This window comes from Trachurus trachurus (assembly GCF_905171665.1).
Source record: "Trachurus trachurus genome assembly, chromosome: 13".
Taxonomy (NCBI): Eukaryota; Metazoa; Chordata; class Actinopteri; order Carangiformes; family Carangidae; genus Trachurus; species Trachurus trachurus.
Window position 1 is genome coordinate 7,218,334 of NC_139892.1, and position 19,072 is coordinate 7,237,405.

General features: G+C 40.9%; 1 protein-coding gene across 1 annotated transcript in view; it reads right to left on the bottom strand.

The window, feature by feature from the left end:
* Nucleotides 1–416: 416 nt before the first annotated feature.
* Nucleotides 417–19,072, bottom strand: part of snx19b (sorting nexin 19b) — a 55,107-nt gene continuing 36,451 nt past the window's right edge. Inside the window, exons 12-14 of the mRNA XM_083984995.1 lie at nucleotides 5,391–5,575; nucleotides 5,212–5,299; nucleotides 417–1,767 (exon numbers count right to left, since the gene is read on the bottom strand). Of these exons, the coding sequence (XP_083841121.1) occupies nucleotides 1,644–1,767; nucleotides 5,212–5,299; nucleotides 5,391–5,575 (397 nt within the window). The 3' untranslated portion in view covers nucleotides 417–1,643. The remainder of the gene's footprint in view (nucleotides 1,768–5,211; nucleotides 5,300–5,390; nucleotides 5,576–19,072) is intronic.

A 19,072-nucleotide genomic window follows, 5' to 3' on the forward strand; every position in this document is an offset into this window, starting at 1 on the left:
CAGAGCTACGCTACGGAAATATGCTAATGGAATTTCTTGGTTTCCCTCATCAAACTCATCAAATACACAATCCAACAACTCCAAAACACTCTGGTGGACAAGTTGTGACCTGCACATTCACCACGCTATGAGATAATAACACAACGTTACCAGACAGAGTTGTTTTAGAGGGAAATGCAGAGACTGCTGCTGAAAAACTGTCCCTGAAGGCAACGCGCATCAGCGGTTTTGCATGAATTTCCCTCTAAAACAACTCTGTCTGGTACCGTTGTGTTATTATCTCATAGTGTGGTGAATGTGCAGGTCACAACTTGTCCACCAGAGCGTTGTGGAGTTGTTGGATTGTGTATTTGATGAGTTTGATGAGAGAAACCAAGAAATCCCATGAGCCTCCGTAGCGTAGCTCTGAGCAGCTCACGGCTCTGCTCTGCCGTTCTAAAAATAGCTTGCAGCGACAATTAAAGGTAACGAACCTACTGCTATGACTATAGTGATTATGGCAATGGGCCAATTTGACAAAATGTTGAACTATCCCTTTAACTAGAAACTCTTTGAAATGATGGATGGGGGAAAAGGAGATATGAGCTCACAGGTCGACTGTGCTGCTGCTGCTGCTCATTATGACTCATAGTTACATCTGGTTGCTAGGCGACATCTAGTGGCCGTAGCGATTATGACAGGAAAGTAGCTGCTCATGTTGTTTTCTATTATCCATGATGTTGTTGCTACTGTTACTGTGACAACAAAGGTCGTCTAAAGGTTAAAGTCGTCCTTATAAAACCTTCTTATGTTTCCTAAACCTTAACCTGACCTTATTGTTGTAACCATAGCAACCAGAGTAATGACGTCACTATATGTGTGCTTATTGTTGCATTATCACACTTCTACCTGACTGGATTAAACACTGAGCTCAGTGAGCATGAGGTTTTTATTTTATATTGATCATAGATTTTAATATTATCAGTGTCCACAGCTTCAATAACTTCCTGAGACAAACAGATCAGAGTCGTATCGGCTGTCGGATCTCAGGGTTGGACGATGTGCAGGGGGAGAAAACGAAAAAAAAAAAAAGCTTTTAAAACTTGAAGGCAAATGGTTCAAAAACTTCCTGTAGCCGAGCCACAGCCAATTTCACATAATACATTTATAAACTAGATCAAATTTACACGTTTGATTAAAGTTTGTGCACGTGTGTAGTCGAGAAAGTGCTGACGTGATGATGGTCGACCCGGTGAAGCTGAGGTTCAGGAAGCGTCAGATCCAACAAACAGTGACGCTAAATCCAAATCCAAATCCCCTTCAGAGACTTTTCAGATTGACGTTGGCGAGAAAAAGCAGCGGCGGCAGGTGTGAGGTCTGCAGGGGGGAGGTGTGTGTGTGTGTGTGTGAGGGGTGATAGTGAAAACCATCTGAAGTGAGTTTAGCCGAAGCCGGGGAGTTGAGCCGGCAGGAAGCGGCTGGATGAAGCTTTGCCACATGTTTGTATCAGAGTGAGATCAAACAGGAACGAGGCGCCGACGTGCGATTAAAGCTGCTTCAAATGCACCGTGTGTGTGTGTGTGTGTGTGTGTGTGTGTGTGTGTGTGTGTGTGTGTGTGTGTGTGTGTGTGTGTGTGTAAACATATCGACCCGGAGCCTCTTCCTCAGGACAGCAGCTTCTCCGGGTTCCTGCTAAGCGTCTGCAGCAGGTTCCTCTGGAAGTTCTCGTCCGGACGCTCAGGAACCAGGAACTCCAGCAGCAGGTCCAGGATGCAGAAGACCAGGTGTCTACGGAAACACACGGAAAAACACGGAGAACAAGACGTTAGTTAACACGAAGCAACGATAATGAAGCTGGTGTGAGTCTTATGGGCGTATTCACACCAGGAAAGTCCGATAGTTCACTTGCTTTGGTGCGGACTACATTTTTTTTTACTTGGTGCGGTTTGTATTCACATTGCATTTTTTCACAAGCGGATCAACTTTGTAAACAACAGCACGTGTGTCCCACAGTCGCTCAATCATTGGATAAAAATGTTCAGCGGGATCTTCCACGTGGGTGGGGGGGGGGCCTACTCGGCCTTTATTTTGAAAGGACAGCTGGAAAGAGACGGGTAGGCTACGCGGAGATAAAGTTAGGGGGGATTGACACGCAGTTCCATTATTATCTGAAGCTTTCAGGCAACATTATCACCCCTAAAAATATTGATGAGAAATGAACGAGGAGGAGGGGGGGGGGGGGGGGGGGGGGGGGGGTTTCTAAACGGTTAGGCTATGATTTGTTATCCATGTACCCGTTTACACGTGTAGATGTTGACACCTAGTCTGAAGGATGGTGCGTTAAAAAAAGAAAAGAAAAATAGGACGGCACAGCAAAAAACAAACAAACAAAAAACATAGGCTAATCATTCTCTCAGGAGGCCGCGTTGCCGATCGGCATTTAAGCCTAGTCACATTTATTTCTGTTAACGGTTATTAATCGTATAACAACTTTCTGTTAGGCTATCAGTTAAAAAAACTATTAAGAATGTGCATCCTTAACGGCGACGGGTGCGTCCTCTCCAGCATCTGATAAACGTTTTCGTCTGACCAAATGTCAAGGAGGCAGCGTGTCTATCTGTGCTTGTGTTTTATTTTTTGTGTTATAGCTGTTTCATGTTATTTTTTATTATTATAATATATTATTTAGTTATTTACTTTTTTTTTCTCCATTACTCACTTGATACTTGTGTTATGTTATTTTTACTGATTCGATGACTAGTAACATCGTTTACTATTGTATTAATCAGTATATGTACGCATGAGAGGGTATGTTTTGTTTTTTGTGTGTGGATGAACTGAAGAAAGAAATTAAAAATACATTAAAAAAAAGAAAAGAAAATGAAAATAATTCGATTTTTCATATCCGAAAAGGATATTATATTCATAAATTAGCTTTAAAGTTTCCTTGTCATTATAATCTAAACAATAAGTTAATTTATAAGTTTATTTAGCTGGATTTATTCTAATATATTATCACTAATCTTTATATCTCTAATATATAGGTATATACATACATAAAGACAAAGACAAACTGAAGGTATTAAAATTTAAACTATTATTTGATAGAAATAAACTTGTTTTGTCATTAAATCTGAACAAAACAAGAATAATACTTTTTGGGAACTGCAGATCTAATACACAAACACAGATTCAGTCTGACAAACAAACAAAGGGATAAAATCTTATTTCAGTTGGAGTCAGTGAGATGCGACAGAAGAGTCATAATAAATACATTATATATCATTAGATTTATACATGAATAAATGCACCTGTTGTACCACATTAACAAAATGAGAGATAAAAAATGAAATTATACTGTTGGTTTCCTCTCAATGTGGACCAAAGAGTAAAATATATAATTCATTTTGACCTTCAGAAATGGATTCTTTATCAATAACAATAATGACATGAGTCCTTTATTTTTCAACTTTACTGACGACGTTACTATATTTCAACGGACGGGTGACAAACCCAGTGGCCATAGACTGTATACAAAGACAGGCTCCGACTAAGGTTTATTGCATTACCGCATTAACTTTAACAGCTCCAATTTCTGTTTTTAAGTAACCGTTTCAATCCCTAACATGTGGTCAATTTATCCAAATGAGAGAGAGAGACACACTGTCCCTGTCTGCAGGTAGTTAACGTGCAACATCCAGATTTTTAACCATGAAATCAGCTTTTTTTCTCGCTGATTAACACAAAAACAAGAAAAACAGAGTTTGTTAGACTCCACGTTAAGTGGAAGTGACTGATTCTAACTCTACATCTGTGAACGGTTCAGCTGTTGTTTAGTGGACGAGTCTGTCCACACGTTAGAGCTCCAGGTGAGTGTGAATGAGATCATAACCTCCATGACAACTTTATTAGACACACCTGCTCGTTAGCATGAGTCAGCAAACAGAGAGGGAACATCAGAGTAAACAAAAAACCTGACAGACGTGAACACGTTTACAGCTACATAAAGATAAAGGTAGATGTTTGTGTTAAAGCAGAAGTGAGTGATATATTTGTGTTAATATAAGTCTTAAATAGTTATATCTTCCGACAGCAATCACTTACATAGAGTGTTTGGACTGAAACACGGGTCTGTCAGTCCCTCTGCTCTGCTCTGAGTCGAGGAGAAAACATTTATCGTATCCTACAGTTTTTATCCAATGAGGAGAGAGAACGGCATGCAGGGCTGTGTGTGCAGCCAAGGGACGCCGTGAATGTGGTGACGTAGGGACGAGGACTGTTATGGTGCGTTCAAGGAAACTCGTATTTTTCCGACCGTGAAGTCGTACCAGTTCGATCTGGTACGAGTTCACCGGTCGGAAGTTACGAGTGGCCGTTATAGTGACTTTCACCGGTAAAACAGGTCGGAAAAACACGAGTGGGTTGCCTGGAACGCTACAAAGTCGTAAGTTGTGACTTGAAGCTGTAATTTACGATTTCAAAAGCCTGCCTGGAACGCAGCATTAGCGAAAACGACCGGACCACTTACTTCTGCTTTAAAGCTCCATACAGTATAAAGGTAGATGTTTGTGTTAAAGCTCCATACAGTATAAAGGTAGATGTTTGTGTTAAAGCTCCATACAGTATAAAGGTAGATGTTCGTATTAAAGCTCCATACAGTATAAAGGTAGATGTTTGTGTTAAAGCTACATACGGTATAAAGGTACAGTGTGTAGTATGAGGGACCTAGGACCTAGGGGTCCTTGATGTGAAAAAGTTTAGGAAATGACACAGATAGACCATTGACTCCCATTGGACAAAATTTTGAAGCAGAAATACACAAATATTTGTTCCAAGACTGAAGAACATTACTTTGTTAGTCCAACATTCAAATTATGGCCAATGGCATGAATATTGGGAAATACTGTTATTGTATTTCTCCAAAAACATTTGGTAAAAATTCTCAAAAAAAAAAAAGAATTCTAGAAAACAGTGGTAAGATTTCAAAAAAAAAAAAGAAAAAAAAAGTTTTCTCAGAAACAATTCTAGGAAAAGTGGTAAAATGTCTAAAAAAAATTCTCAAAAAAGTTAAAAAATTCTAGAAAAAGTGGAAAAATGTCTAAAAAAAAAAAAAAAAAAGATTCTCCAAAAAAAATTTAAGAAAAAGTTGAAGACCCCCTTGAACCCTCTCAAGGACCCACTTTGAGAACCATTGTAGTAGGCTACAGTGTGTAGTACAGTGTGTATAAGCACCTGTTGATGTAGGGGTCCTGTAGAGAGTCGAGCGCCATCTTCCAGCTGAGTTTGTACTTGTCTGAGCCCAACATGTCTGACACCACATCTGGAAAAACATCAACATGTGGAGGATGACATACCACAGTGTAACTGGCAGTGCAGTGTGTGTGTGTGTGTGTGTGTGTGTGTGTGTTCACCTGGCAGCAGTCTCATCAGGCAGCCCAGCGCCTGCTGTCTGGCGTCGTCCTTCTGCGTCTGGCTGCGCTCCTCCAGCGGCGCCGTGGGCAGAGCGCCGCCGGGCCACACGGCCTCCTGCACCACCTGCAGGTACAGCACCCAGTAGCGCCTACAGGTCAGGTTGGCCACGCCCACGTCCAGCCACCTGCAGCACACACACACACACACACACACACACACACACAGCAGTGGTTAGGTTCAGGTCCTGTGATCTCTCTGCACCAGGCCGCTGTCAACAATGCAACTTTTCTCAAAAAAATAGACATTTTTACCATCCTCGATCTGGTAAGAAATTTAACATCAAAGGAGCAATTTCGTGTCAACCTTTCAAAGTCATACATGCTCAAATGTCCATGCGGCTTAGCATATATTGGAAAAACCACCCGACCTAATAATATCTGAACATACTCTGGACACATGTCTCCTAGGGGCCTCAATGAAGATTTTGATATTAGACCCTGAAGAACATTACTTTGTTAGGTCAATGTACATTCAAATTAGGGCCAATGGCGTGAATTTTGGGAAATATCCAAAAACATTTAAACATTTCTAGAAAAAAGTGGTAAAAATTCTCAAAAAAGTAAAAAAAAAAAAAAAAAAAAAAAAAAAAAAAAATTCTAGTAAAGTAAAATTTGGATATTAGACCCTGTTTGTAACTCTCCTGCCCTCACGTCTCTCTGATCTTGACTGTATTTATCTTTGCATATGTTTTTTATCTATGACAGTCATCTATGGGTATTTTTTGACTATTGGTGGTCTTTTGATCTTTAAAAAGAGTAGACAGAGGCGGCTCTTTATTATAGTAAGTTTGCTGTGTCCTTACTGTATAATGCTACGACTCTGCCTGCTTATTTTGTATTCTACATATATAGGCTACTGTATGTATATGAGTGTCTTCTTTCTACCATGTAACTTATAAAGATTTATCTTATTGAAAATGTTTTTCTCATTGATACTATTTTTCTGGTTGAATATCTGATCTGTTTTGAAAAAAATATTTTGTAAAATTCACACCAGACCACACCAAATAAATCCTTATCAAAGGGAGCTTTTTGGTGTGCGGACTCATTCATCTTCTTTAGTGTTCTCGCTGCACCAGCAACCAGCACGTTAAGTGTTTTTGTAACCTTGACAACAGTTGTTTAACCTCCTGATCTTTTCCCCTCACGCCTGACCTGACCCGTTCCGACCGATCTCGTCCTCGCTGCTTTTTAAAACGTCACCTGTTTCGTTCCCACAGGGATTTTTTTAAACAGACCCAGACTGAGCTGCACATGACTCCTGGACCTCAGGGTCATGTGACCAGCAGACTCAACAGACGGCGGCGGCGCGTCGTTGGGAGACTCTCTCTGACCCTCTCGTTGTGACCTGACCTTTCTTTTTTTAAGGCGAGACACTACAGGCAACAACACTGTTTTTTCATGCACTGTTTTCACAATTTTGAGATTTTGGGCTATTTTTTCTTCCTTAACATGTATTCTTTCAGAAAAGTCAAAAGAAACGGTAGAAAATCCACATTAAGGTGGTTATTTTACTTCATTTTGTCTCTTTTGTTGGTAGATTTCTCCTAAATTCACTAAAAGTTAGTCTGACCCATGTCATGTCATGTCATTGTAAAGCTCTTTCTCCTGAACAATGATGTAGGCTCCAACAACTGTCATTTCCTCCGTATCTGCAACCAATCATAAAAGTACGATTTACATTAACACTCTATGGAGTTTTACAGTAGGCTACAAGTCTTTAAAGACCGTTTTCTCAGAATGAGTTTTTCAGACTCAGAGCTAGAAATCTCCACTTCAGAGGCACTTACAGACACCAAACCTTTCAGTTTTATTCCTGTCTATATTCTGAAGGTTTTTACAGAGGGGATTGTTGATATATCATTCACAGCCTGATTTATACAACATTTTATTCCCAAAAACATGGCGAAATTTGAAAAATAAAAAGAGGTATCCAAAATCCCCTCTGTAAAAACTTCTGACTCTAATATGTCAACAAAATAAAACAAAAATTTTGAAAGTAGCTTTATCCATTTTTCAGATTTCGGTTCTGGAAATGTATGCAAATTAGCGCATATTTCATCAGATATTAACTCATTTATATATTTAAACATAAAATTTGACAAAACTTGTCATACAAAAAATATTTGTCTTAATGTGAGAGATAAACTTGGGAAGTTTCATGGTGATATCTGTTAGTTAAAATGTTTACCCTATTCACCTGTAGTGTCTCCCCTTAACACAAACAGAACCAGAGCGGCCGAGGAAATTTATTTACAGCCCAAAGCTAAAAACAACACGCCAGTCGTCCGTGAAGACGTCGGTGACGACTGAGCGGAGAGGAAGTCGACATCCCGGCGCTGCTCCAGGCCTCGGGACCGTTTCAGATCCTTGTGAGGAGCGAGTCGTTTCCAGGACTTGCAGACACCCCAGAAAAAATGTTTAACGCCGTGCAGATGCTGTTACGCAATATTGTTTAAAACCTCTAAAGAGAACCAGCGACCTCCCTCAGGGCTCAATGTTCTGCCTGGTGCTCGCTCGCTTCATGTGGGCCCTTAATGAAGTTATTTCATTAGCTCGCTCTGGACGCTTCCCCCCGCTCCGCTGAGAAAACCAGAGGACCGGCGGTGCCAGCCACCATTCTTGGTTTCCACTATTTTGCATATTTTCACCCCGTGGTATTTTATAATAGCGCGACGGACGCCAGAGCTCCGACGCTGACGGTGTTTCTGACTCTGAAAGAGCTTCACAGTTCAACAGATCCACTACTCTTCTCATATCTGTCAGCCACTTCCATGACCCCTGGACAGAATGTAGACATCAGTTAAAAATATTTGTGATACATATAGGGCTGGGTCTTGACTAACATGAAAATCACTTTTGACATGGGTTTCTAAATTTTTAACCCCTTCCTGGCCAGTTGTTTTTGCTGCTCTATGGGCTTTATGGCTGGTGACAGTATTTTAGTGATAAAAAAAGAGAGATCTCCAAAATCCCCTTGGTGAAAACTTCTGACTCGAATATGTCAACAAAATAAAACAAGAATTTTGAAAGGGGCTTTATCCATTGTTCAGATTTTGGTTCTGGAAATTAGCGCATATTTCATCAGATATTGCCTCATTTACACAAAAGATTTGTCTTAATGTAAGTGATAAACTTGGGAAGTTTCATGGTGATATCTGTTAGTTAAAATTTTTACTTTGTTTTTACATTAAAAAACCCAATTTTGTCAACTTGAAGGGTCATGGATGTTGTAAAAATTCATTACGGGTCCAAAAGAAGGACTTTCATTCTGAAATTCGGGACATCCAGAGTTTACCCAAAGATACACCTCCTCGCCAAAAATTAGGCCCCAGTGACCTTTCATTGGGGAGTTGGGAAAGTGTGAGAGGTGGACGAAAATATCCAGGGGTAAAAGGAGGGTTAAGTTGTTTTCTTTATATATTAAAACATATTTTATATAAATATATAATATATTATGTTCCTTTTTGTCAGTGTATGTCACACACACCGTGCCCGGTACCCATCACCACCAAGTGAATTCCTGGTAGCTGTTTAACCAGGTTGTGTAATAAATCTGTTTTCAATCATTTCTGATTCTGGTTGTATGTGCACGGCCGATATGAAAGAGGTCGTTTCCAACAGAAAATACATGGAAACATCCCAGCTGACGTGTAATACCGTAATAACTTGTTTTTACATGTAGGTGCGGTGCAGTGTACTGTACAGGCCCCCAGGTCAGATTTACTGGAAATTGGATTAAGTGTGCTGGTGTGTGGCTCTATGTGGCTTATTTTCATCTTTTTCTTTCACAACTTCTACAAATGCTGATAAACCTTATTTTGTTTTTGTACTGGAGGTGTTGAGACAAGATGTTGTGTTGTTACAATAAAAAAAAAAGAAACCCGATACAATCAAGATGCTACATAATAACATCAACAATGTTCCCCCTACGTCCATTCAATGCCTATAGCGACCGCTACATTGCCAGATTATGAGGGTCTCAGCAACTTCAACAGGAAATGATTTGTGTGAGCGACAGTGTTTAAAGGGACAGTTCAACATTTTGGAGGTAAATTCATGCAAAACCGCTGATGCGCATTCCCGTCAGGGACAGTTTTTCATCAAGCAGTCTCTGTATTTTCCTCTAAAACAACTCTGTCTGGTAACGTTCTGTTATTATCTCATAGCGTGGTGAATGTGCAGGTAACAACTTGTCCACCAGCGTTTTGGAGTTGTTGGATTTTGTATTTGATGAGTTTGATGAGGGAAACCAAGAAATCCCATTAGCCTCCATAGCGTAGCTCTGAGCAGCTCGCGGCTCTGCTCCGCCGTTCTAAAAATAGCTTGCACCGACAATTAAAGGTAACAAACCTACTCGTTAGACTATAGGGATTATGGCAATGGGCATATTCGCCAAAATGTTGAACTATCCCTTTTACATCATCTTGGAAAGGTTTTGAGTCATTGAAATCCTATGAAAATATGGTTCAGTGAGCAACAAGCGAGTGTAATGGATGTGCACTCACTCCACCCATAAAGGACATGCTAACCAACCTGCCAAGCGGTTGTCAACCTCTTGGCAAAGAGGTTAGCATCGTTGCCTCCGGTGCGGGAGGTCGTGGGATCAAACCCACCTAGGCCAGGCCGTGAGAAACACAACGCAGAGGGCCAGATATATCTTCGGCTACACGAGCAGTAAAAAAAAGGGGGTCAGAGCCGCGTTTTGGTAAAGAATCTGGTGACACGATATATATATAACACATTTTAGACTTTTAGAAAAACACACAACAAATACAGTTGACCTGTATTTCACAGTTTCTATAACATCCTACGTCATGATACTACTTTTAAAGAAAAAGTAAAAAATGTACGTGTGCCGACAGGAAAGAAAAGATAAACATGAAAAATAAATTAAATCTGTAACATGATACATCTTCACACAAAGTTTTGTCCGCTTAAACACAACAAATAAACCAACAACTATTGATAAAATATATATAAATTGATAAAAAATAAACCAAAGAATCGATACAGTATCTATCACAATATTTTAAAGGTATAGTATGTAGGAATTCCCCCCATCTAGCGGTGCGGTTGCATATCTGAACGTATTCTTGATGTTGCATTCACGTGAAATCAGGCAGACGTCAGACAGACAACAGACGCTGCATGTAACAGGATGTAAACAAGTGGTCCACCTGCACGAGGCAAAACAATACAGGCGTGACAATATGTTGTCATGGTGATGTCGTATTGTTTACCTGACCCACGTTTTACCGTCTTTCCCCCGTCAAGTAAAATGACATCCGGTTGGTTTGCCGACGGCCGTCTGCCTGACTGCACCTGAATGCAACACCAGTGCCTCCGTCCTTCCTCACACTACACAGTGGTGACAGTTTTAACAGGCGCTACCTGGAAAACTTTCTCCCCGAGCCGACAACTCCGCTGAGTTTCCGTGGTTACCTACGGTCGCGCTGCCACTCAACATAAAAAATGGCGATGCAACATGGCCGCCTCGGTTCGGTGCATCGCCCACTTATGTGTTTGTAACGACTTGTAACAACTCATTCTAAGGTACGAGAAAGCTTTCATTTGTATGCGGCTGTGATTCGACTTCAGTGAAATACGTATTTATGAAAGACATATTTGATTTTTGCTAATAAAAAGCCAAATAAGTTACACACTGGGGCTTTAATATATCAATATTTTCTTACATCCTCGGTAAAGAGGGCGTGGGTGTGAAATCGTGTGAGAGTTTGGGTGGGCCGCTGAAGACTTCCTGCTCTCTAAGTGCTTCACAGTATTTTTTACTGAGTCTGGTTAACGGCTGCATCAAATAAAAGCGATGCTTAAAGAATTAGCATATAAGGCTGCGGTGTTCACACAATGTTCCCACCACATGCATGTATAATTAGCACGTCCAGATTAACGAGGTTTAGTGACGATTATCACAATATTTTCTCAAATGCCTGCGACGCAGCTTACATCCATTTATATATAGAAGTGGGCAGTCGGCCCCTCCAAACCCTGTGGTTTGACCTCAGAGCGGTCGTTAAAACTCTACCGAGGCCTGTGAGGTCCAAACACCTCCAACTATTACCACATACTTCACTCACGCCAAGCAAATAAAATAAAGAAATCTGTCTACAGCTCTAATAAAATACAGATAATTAACACCACATAAATGCAGAGGGGGGGTCGTCGTGTCCGGCAGCTCGTAGTCTAACGAATAAGGACAATTGTTTTTCCGTGTGGTTATATATGAAGACAATTTAAACCTTTAACGAATGGCAGCAAATAAAAATACTGTCACAGTGTCTTTTTTTTTTATTCCCCCAGACACAGACTAAGCCGGGGTCTGAATCCAGCTTCACACTCTGAGTTTAAATTAAAATGCTGACACTGTCTGGTCCGGGCTGGGCTCTGCTTTTAATTGAGGGCACGAAGCTCCAACATGTTCTTTTCTCTTCCAGGTTTTTGACTCTGACTCTGTTCAGACAGATATGATTAAAAGAAAATGAAGCGCATGCCAAGAATACCAGACAACAATTGGTTGAAGGCCTAACGGGAACTCTCCTCATTATAATCACGGCTTTAAAGGGGCGCAGATGTTTCGGGATCATTTCATAAGACAGATCATCACTAAAAAAAAAAACATCCACTCACATTGTACACCTTCGAAAGAAACGTTCAAATCAGTGCTCAGCTCGCTGTGTCAGGAAGTTGTGAGTTTGCAAAGATTAAAAAATAAAATAAAACAAAAACTATCAAAATAAAGATGAAACAAAAAAACCCTTTCAGCCACTCGTGTGCAGAGCAACAAGTGGAGATCAAATGACTGTAGATAAAGATGGACGACATGGCAGCTCCCTTATGGGTCGTCTTGACGCCCCCTGGTGGCCGGCTGTGGTATCTACATGTTAGTGGATAACAAAATAATCATGTTTCTGTTTATTCTATGTTCAAGTGGTGATTTTTCTAATATGCTTTGGTTTTAATTAGTTGAGAATTGATGGATGTGATTGGGTCGAGCATGTGAATGGGCGGGGCCTTGATGCCTCTAAGCCCCATCCCCAGATTGTTACTATGGAGACTCTGGCCTCCAAATAGCTTTACAGATGTTAGACGGCAGCACTGGTTTACAGTATATTTTGGCATTTTTAGACATCTGGAAGAAGAAGAAGAGTGTCGTCAATCTTTATTTACATTTATTGATTTAGATATTAAATTGATTATTACGCCTAAAATACACTGGATGCGGAACGACTCCGAAACGGCTCCGCTACGGAACGGCTGCGTACTCCGACTCCGTCAACTCACACCGGTTCCGTCCGTGATGTTGATTGTTGCGGCTCCGCCGCACAGCGGGAACACGTGATCTCGCGATAAAGCGGGTTGTAGTTTCCATAAAGTGAACCATAAAATCAAAAACAATTAATTTAATCCAGAGGAGGAGTAGAGAAACAACTTGGTGCTGACCTGACTTGATTTTACAATCACTATCTCCATGGTGTAAACTGGGTGAAATTATGTCTGAAAACCTCCGAGCTGCTGACTTCAGGCCGGTCACTGCCCATTACAACGTTTTCAAGGTGTAAAGCAGGAAATATGCTCCGCTGTAAACATGGTGTATTTTATTTTGAAAATTAACCGGGTGTTTTATTTTGTAATTTGCCCACGATTTCCTGTCATACACGACCTGCTCTGTGCTGCTTGATGCGCCGTGCTCCGGCGTCCGGCAAAAATAGAAGCTCTGCGTATCTTTTGCGAGGGCTGCCGGATGCCGGTGCCGTTCCGGACCCACGACGCAGCGGACCCGGAGTCGGTGGACGCTGCCACGGTGATTATAATTAATACGTAACGGCTCCGCCGCCGTACCGGAGCGGATCTGCAGCCGTTCCGCATCCAGTGTATTTTAGGCGTTATAGGTGTAGAGACGTTAAAAAGCAAGAATATTTATAAGAAAACCGTTATTCCATGTGCGATACAAGCACTCAATGCAAATGTCTGCGCCTGATTTGTTTTTTGTTTTTCTTTTAACCTATTTCTGCTGCTATTTGTTGTTATTTCTTGTCCACTTGTATGGGTTGTCTTTATGTACTGTAATTTTATGTGCCAAAAAGCCCAAAAACACCAACTTAATTTGATCTCACCTGGACTTTGTGAGGTCAGAAACAATAAAAGAAGGTAATTTACAACTCTACACGTTTCAAACATATTGAAATAATTAAATGTTTGAACACAATGTTCCAACCAAGTTACATCCACTCAACTTTACCTGAACGAACATAAACCTGACAGGAAACACACTGGATTTCAACATGGGACCAGTTCCACTTTGGACCCAGATTCTGGCCATAAAACAGCAGGATCCACTGACGCCAGCAGATCTCTTATCAAATCTCCTCTGGCTGTTGCTAATTAACACGAATTCATAACAGACATAACGAGACGTGGCTGTTTGTCTGCGCTCAGCCAGCGATTGTTTATCGGCTGAGTGAGACGTCACTCTGTTGTTCACACCATCACTGACCTCCAGAGAGGAAACTGAAGCAGTGATAACATCGAGTCCATTTCAGGATAATCTCTTTAAACCTTCATGTAAATCCCTCCAATATGTTAATGCTGATCACAGTCACAGTTCCGCATCAGTGCGTCGACTAAAGCCTGAGGAAGAATATTTAGTTCTGTTATAATATTTATTAATAATCACATATTCTATGTTTCAGGTTTATTATTTAAGGAGACAAAAAAGTAAGTAAATAAAAAATCTATAGTCCAAAAACATTCAATAATACAAGAAAATGGGTTCAATTTTGTTTTTTGTATCTTTGTTTTCTTATCTTCTTTCGGTGAAAATTAAAACTTTAAAAGTATAATTACTAAGAAAAAAACCCCAACTAAACCCACTTTATATATTGTGTTCACTTTCTTCCATTGACCAAAATATTTCCAATAATTCTCAAAACTAATCAGCGTCATGTGATGACACATTTAAATCACATTATTCACATTCACTTTTTACACTTTGGTCGTTTTTAAGCTCCAAATTTTAACCAGATGAAGACGTGTCAGTTTGAAAATATGAACTGATTTTAACACTTTTCGTGTGTCTTCAAACTTTTGAAATTATGTCCTTGAATGTTGTACTAAATATCGATATCGGAGTCGGACCCAAAAATCCCATATCTACGGTGGTCGGGGCCCTGAGGGCTCAACACACTGCAGCTTGAGAAATGACAATTATCAGTTTGACAACACATGACCTGAAAGAATTCACAATAGTAATGTGTTTCTGGGGACACGATAAAGTGCGGGACCAGTCGGGCTGCAACTAATGATTAATTTTATTATCGATTGATCTGTTGATTATTTAAATGATTAATCGATTAGTTGTTTGGTCAATAAAATGTTAAAAAATGTAAAAAAAAAAATATCAATCAGTGTTTCTCAAACCACAAACCAAAGAGAGACTCAGATTATTGTCATAAAGGAACAAAGAAACCAGAAATATTCACATTTAAAGGTCCATTGTGTAGTCTTGTGTTGTCTTCCTGTTAGTGGGTTTGACAATAAGCTGAGTTTGTTTGGTTTATTAGAACGTCAATATCCCATAGTATTATACTGTTAGCTTAGCATTAGCCCCGGAAACACTCCTGTTGTGAGTTTGAATGTCTCTGCATGTGTTTTCTTCAGCTGCAGCATGTTGAGCTCTCTGGGCCACCGTACACGGCCAAAATGCTATAAAACAGAAAACACAATAAAAAGAATCTATTAATTTGTGATAAACTGTCAAAATAAAAGTCCAGCGGAAGCAGACTCCCAGAGCGAATGAGCAACAGACCGGTTCCCAGTTCCACAGTAACGAACAGCATCAGGTTTTTTTTTTTTTTTTGGTTCTCACTTCCCCTCCCGCTCGGAGACAGGATGTGGAGTCGAACGCAGCAAATAAACACATCACATGTTTAACGGCTGCTGTCGGGGTGAGCGTATCATCACTCACGCTGACACGTCTGTCTGTTATCTTACATAACCGCCGTATATTTCAGCTGCAGGCAGAGTCTCAGGAGCCCGGCGCAGTGCACCGCTGCTCATAAAAACATCACAACCTCTTTTCAACACGTGGAAACACGAGACGATAAACAGGAGGAGCACAGACGACGCAGATCTCCTCCGACTCCACTGCGTCCATCGCTGTTGGAAAACTAAAAACTCAGATGTACGTGAAGCCACTGAATGCATCGCAATATATGAGACAAACACTAATGTCATTTTTTCCATCATGTTCTGTCTATGTTCCTCTTCATTTGAGGTTTGGGTGTGAGTGGACGTAAATTTGAATCTTCAGTTGCTAATATTCTCCAAATTCAGTTGAAATTCAATCTAAATATAGAGGAAACCCATTTAATGAGAAGGACGAGCTGTGATGGGGCAGGACGGGCGATGTCAAAACATGAGGCTCACAGTGAGATTCAAACCCTGGTCTCCTGTGGTTATGGCGGCAATGCTGCCTCTCCGCCACGTCATCCACCAATACTATTATTGAACATCTAGTTGTATAAGTAGATGTGAAGTGAACAACAAATGAGATGCAAAAAAAATCAATGGGGTTGGTTGATAGGGATTCTGACGTATTAAATCTGACTGGGTGCTGAAAAACTGAATCCAACTTTTTCAGACTCTGGCTTTGAAACTGCATTTTCAAATCTAGAATGCTCAGTTATGGCGTCCATTAGCAACTTCGCTGCTGAAATGTCTTGTAGCAGAACCCAAACACCCAACACTATATTGATATGTTAATAATTTAAAAAAATCAATTTTTGATTTAGGGGCTCTTCAAATAACAACTGAAACCTGTATCAGAAATGATTAGGGCTGCCCCCGACCAAAGATTTTGTTGGTCGACCAGTAGTCGTCACTTATGGCGATTAGTCGACTAATCGTCTCTGACTGCAGCGGGGACTATCATGAATCCGCTCCGTGACACTGCGAGACTGCCCGCCGGTGAGCGCTAAATCTAAAGGCTTATCTTACCTTATCTCACCTTACCTTATCTACATTTTTGTCCCCACCACAAAATTAACTTAAACCAACACTAAGGAACTTTTCAACCTACGTATAATATTTTCATAACTTTTGTGATGATACATCGACTTACAACAGGTTGAATGACACCTCTGTCATGGCCTGAGGGGGTCTGTATCTCCTTCACTGGCACTAAGCAACTTTGAGGAGCATGGTAGGACCCCGGCTCTCACTTAAGTTTCACTTTCACTTTTGCGAGTCACGACGAGGAGGGAGCAGCAATGCAGCACCTTTCTGTAGGATTGTGTGTGTTTACTGAGAAATGATCCGCTGGTAACAGAAACTTAGTTTGGACGTCTTCTGTTAATTTCCATGCACCGGGAGATCAGGATGTTTACGGTGCTACACGCTGGTGCTCATGGGAAATGGAGTCTTCCTTCAGGCAAAACACTACCGCTTTAGGCCACTGGCGCCGCCAAACTCAACCAAAACTGAAAGTTCTTTAGTACTGCTTTAACATTATCCTAATGAAGAATGAAGAAAAAACGTTGATAAACTATGACAAAATAGGCAGCCGAAACAGTGTGCACGGCGCGAAGCTTCTGCCGGAGCGAACTCGCAACAATGTAGCCTCGATGTTACAGTAGTTACAGTAGTTCTCAGGCTCTTTCTGTCATCTCCCGCTTTGGAGAAATAGGAGTTTTCAAGCCGCACCATGGGTAAGGGGGGCGAGAGGGGTCTCTTGAGGGGGGCTGAGGGGGAGGGAGGAGGTCGATTGTACCTGACAGCAGCCGATATATGCTTAATGTTTGGGTGCAACAAAGTCACTGTTAACAAAATCAACATCTAATCTGTCCCTTCAAATTAAAGTTAGTGTCTGTTTGGAGCAGCTGCTGACAGATGTGCAGCTGCAGTGACAGTTTCCTCATCACTAAACCTGAGCCACCATCAGATCCTCCCTCGTTCACGTCGTGACGACGGGACAAAGGTAGGCTACAATCATTGTCCCCATCACTTTTCAAAGTAAACTGACGCCCTTGCTTTATACCTTATCTTAACTCTCACCTTACATTACCTTATCTCATCTCACCTTACCTCACTTTACCTTGCCTTGTCTTATCTCACATGACCTTACCTTATTTTACCTTAGGTCACTTTATCTTGTCTCACCTTACCTTATCTTATCTTATCCCATCTTACCTAATATTACCTTATCTCACCTTATCCTACCTTACCTCACATTACCTTATCTTATCATACCTTACCTTATCTCATCTCACCTTACCTTACCTTATCTCATCTGCTTGTACATGAACATAAAATGCTGTAGTTGTACTTCTGGGGTCTTTTATAGCAGGGGAAACAATTCTCAATTGTTCTGGAGCTGAGGTAAAAATAGAAAATAAAAAATCAACCATATCATGGAGGCCTGGAGAAGAAACCTCTCCCTGAAGCCACATTTGGTTGAGCTACATGTTCCCCACAGTTGGGTGAAATATATTTGCTCCTCATCATCTCACAGCAGCACTGGCAGCAGCATGTTGCCAAATTACAAGCTGTGGTTAGTAATAGATGATATTCTGTGGAAAAAATAAAAAAGTAAAAATCAGTTGACCCAAGTGTTCTGGTTGCGACAGGAATCGAACGTGCCAGAAAAACACTGGATATCTGGCGCCGTAAACGATACAGAAATAGAGAGGAAAATATAAGACTCATGCAGCCCTAAGAGGATTAAAATCTCTAATCAGCACACACATTATTAAAAATAATCCATCCCGCTTTCCATAATTAAAGTCCGTCCAAAGGGTTGTGTCACTGCTACAGGATCGCTCCCAAGACGCCGCCCCTCCACTCCCTCCTCCTCCTCCAGCCACTCTGTTTCTAGATGGAAAGTTTGTTTTTCGATCCCAATGAGACTGAGCAGGACAACAACAGCTGATTGACTGATTGATCCTCATGATCTACTCCAGTCCAGTCTGCTTTGCAAGACAGAATGACTAAAGTGTCTTTTTCACATTTATTGAGTTTTAAACATTTATCCATGCTTAGATGGAATTGTTGAAACTGTTGCATAAAAGTATCACATATTGCTTAGGTAACAAAATTAAAAGTGCCTCTTTATTTGAAAGAACAGTGCAAGGCAAGGCAATTTCATTTGTATAAACCGTTTTTACAAACAGTTTGTCTCAAAGGGCTTCACATGGCATCATTACAACATCCTCTGCCCTTAGACCCTCACATTCACTGAGGAAAAACTCCATGGAAAACCCTTTTAACAGGGAAAAATCTGAGAAACCTCAGGGTGAGCAACAGAGGAGGGATCCCTCACCCAGGACAGACAGACGTGCAATAGATGTTGTTACAGACAAGAAAACATGCTGCCTTTTAAATTCTAAGGAAACGGAGGCCGACAGCCAGCAGATTCGTTTCATTTTTTTTATCGATTTTGGGACATTTTATATCGATTCTGAATTGTATTAAATGAGAATTGTGATTCTTATATGAATCGATTATTTTGGCACACCCCTAATGACCAGTGTTGCCAACTTGGCGACTTTCTCGCTAAATCTGGCGACTTTCCAAACCCTCTTGGCGAGTTTTTTGGTCAAAAGCGA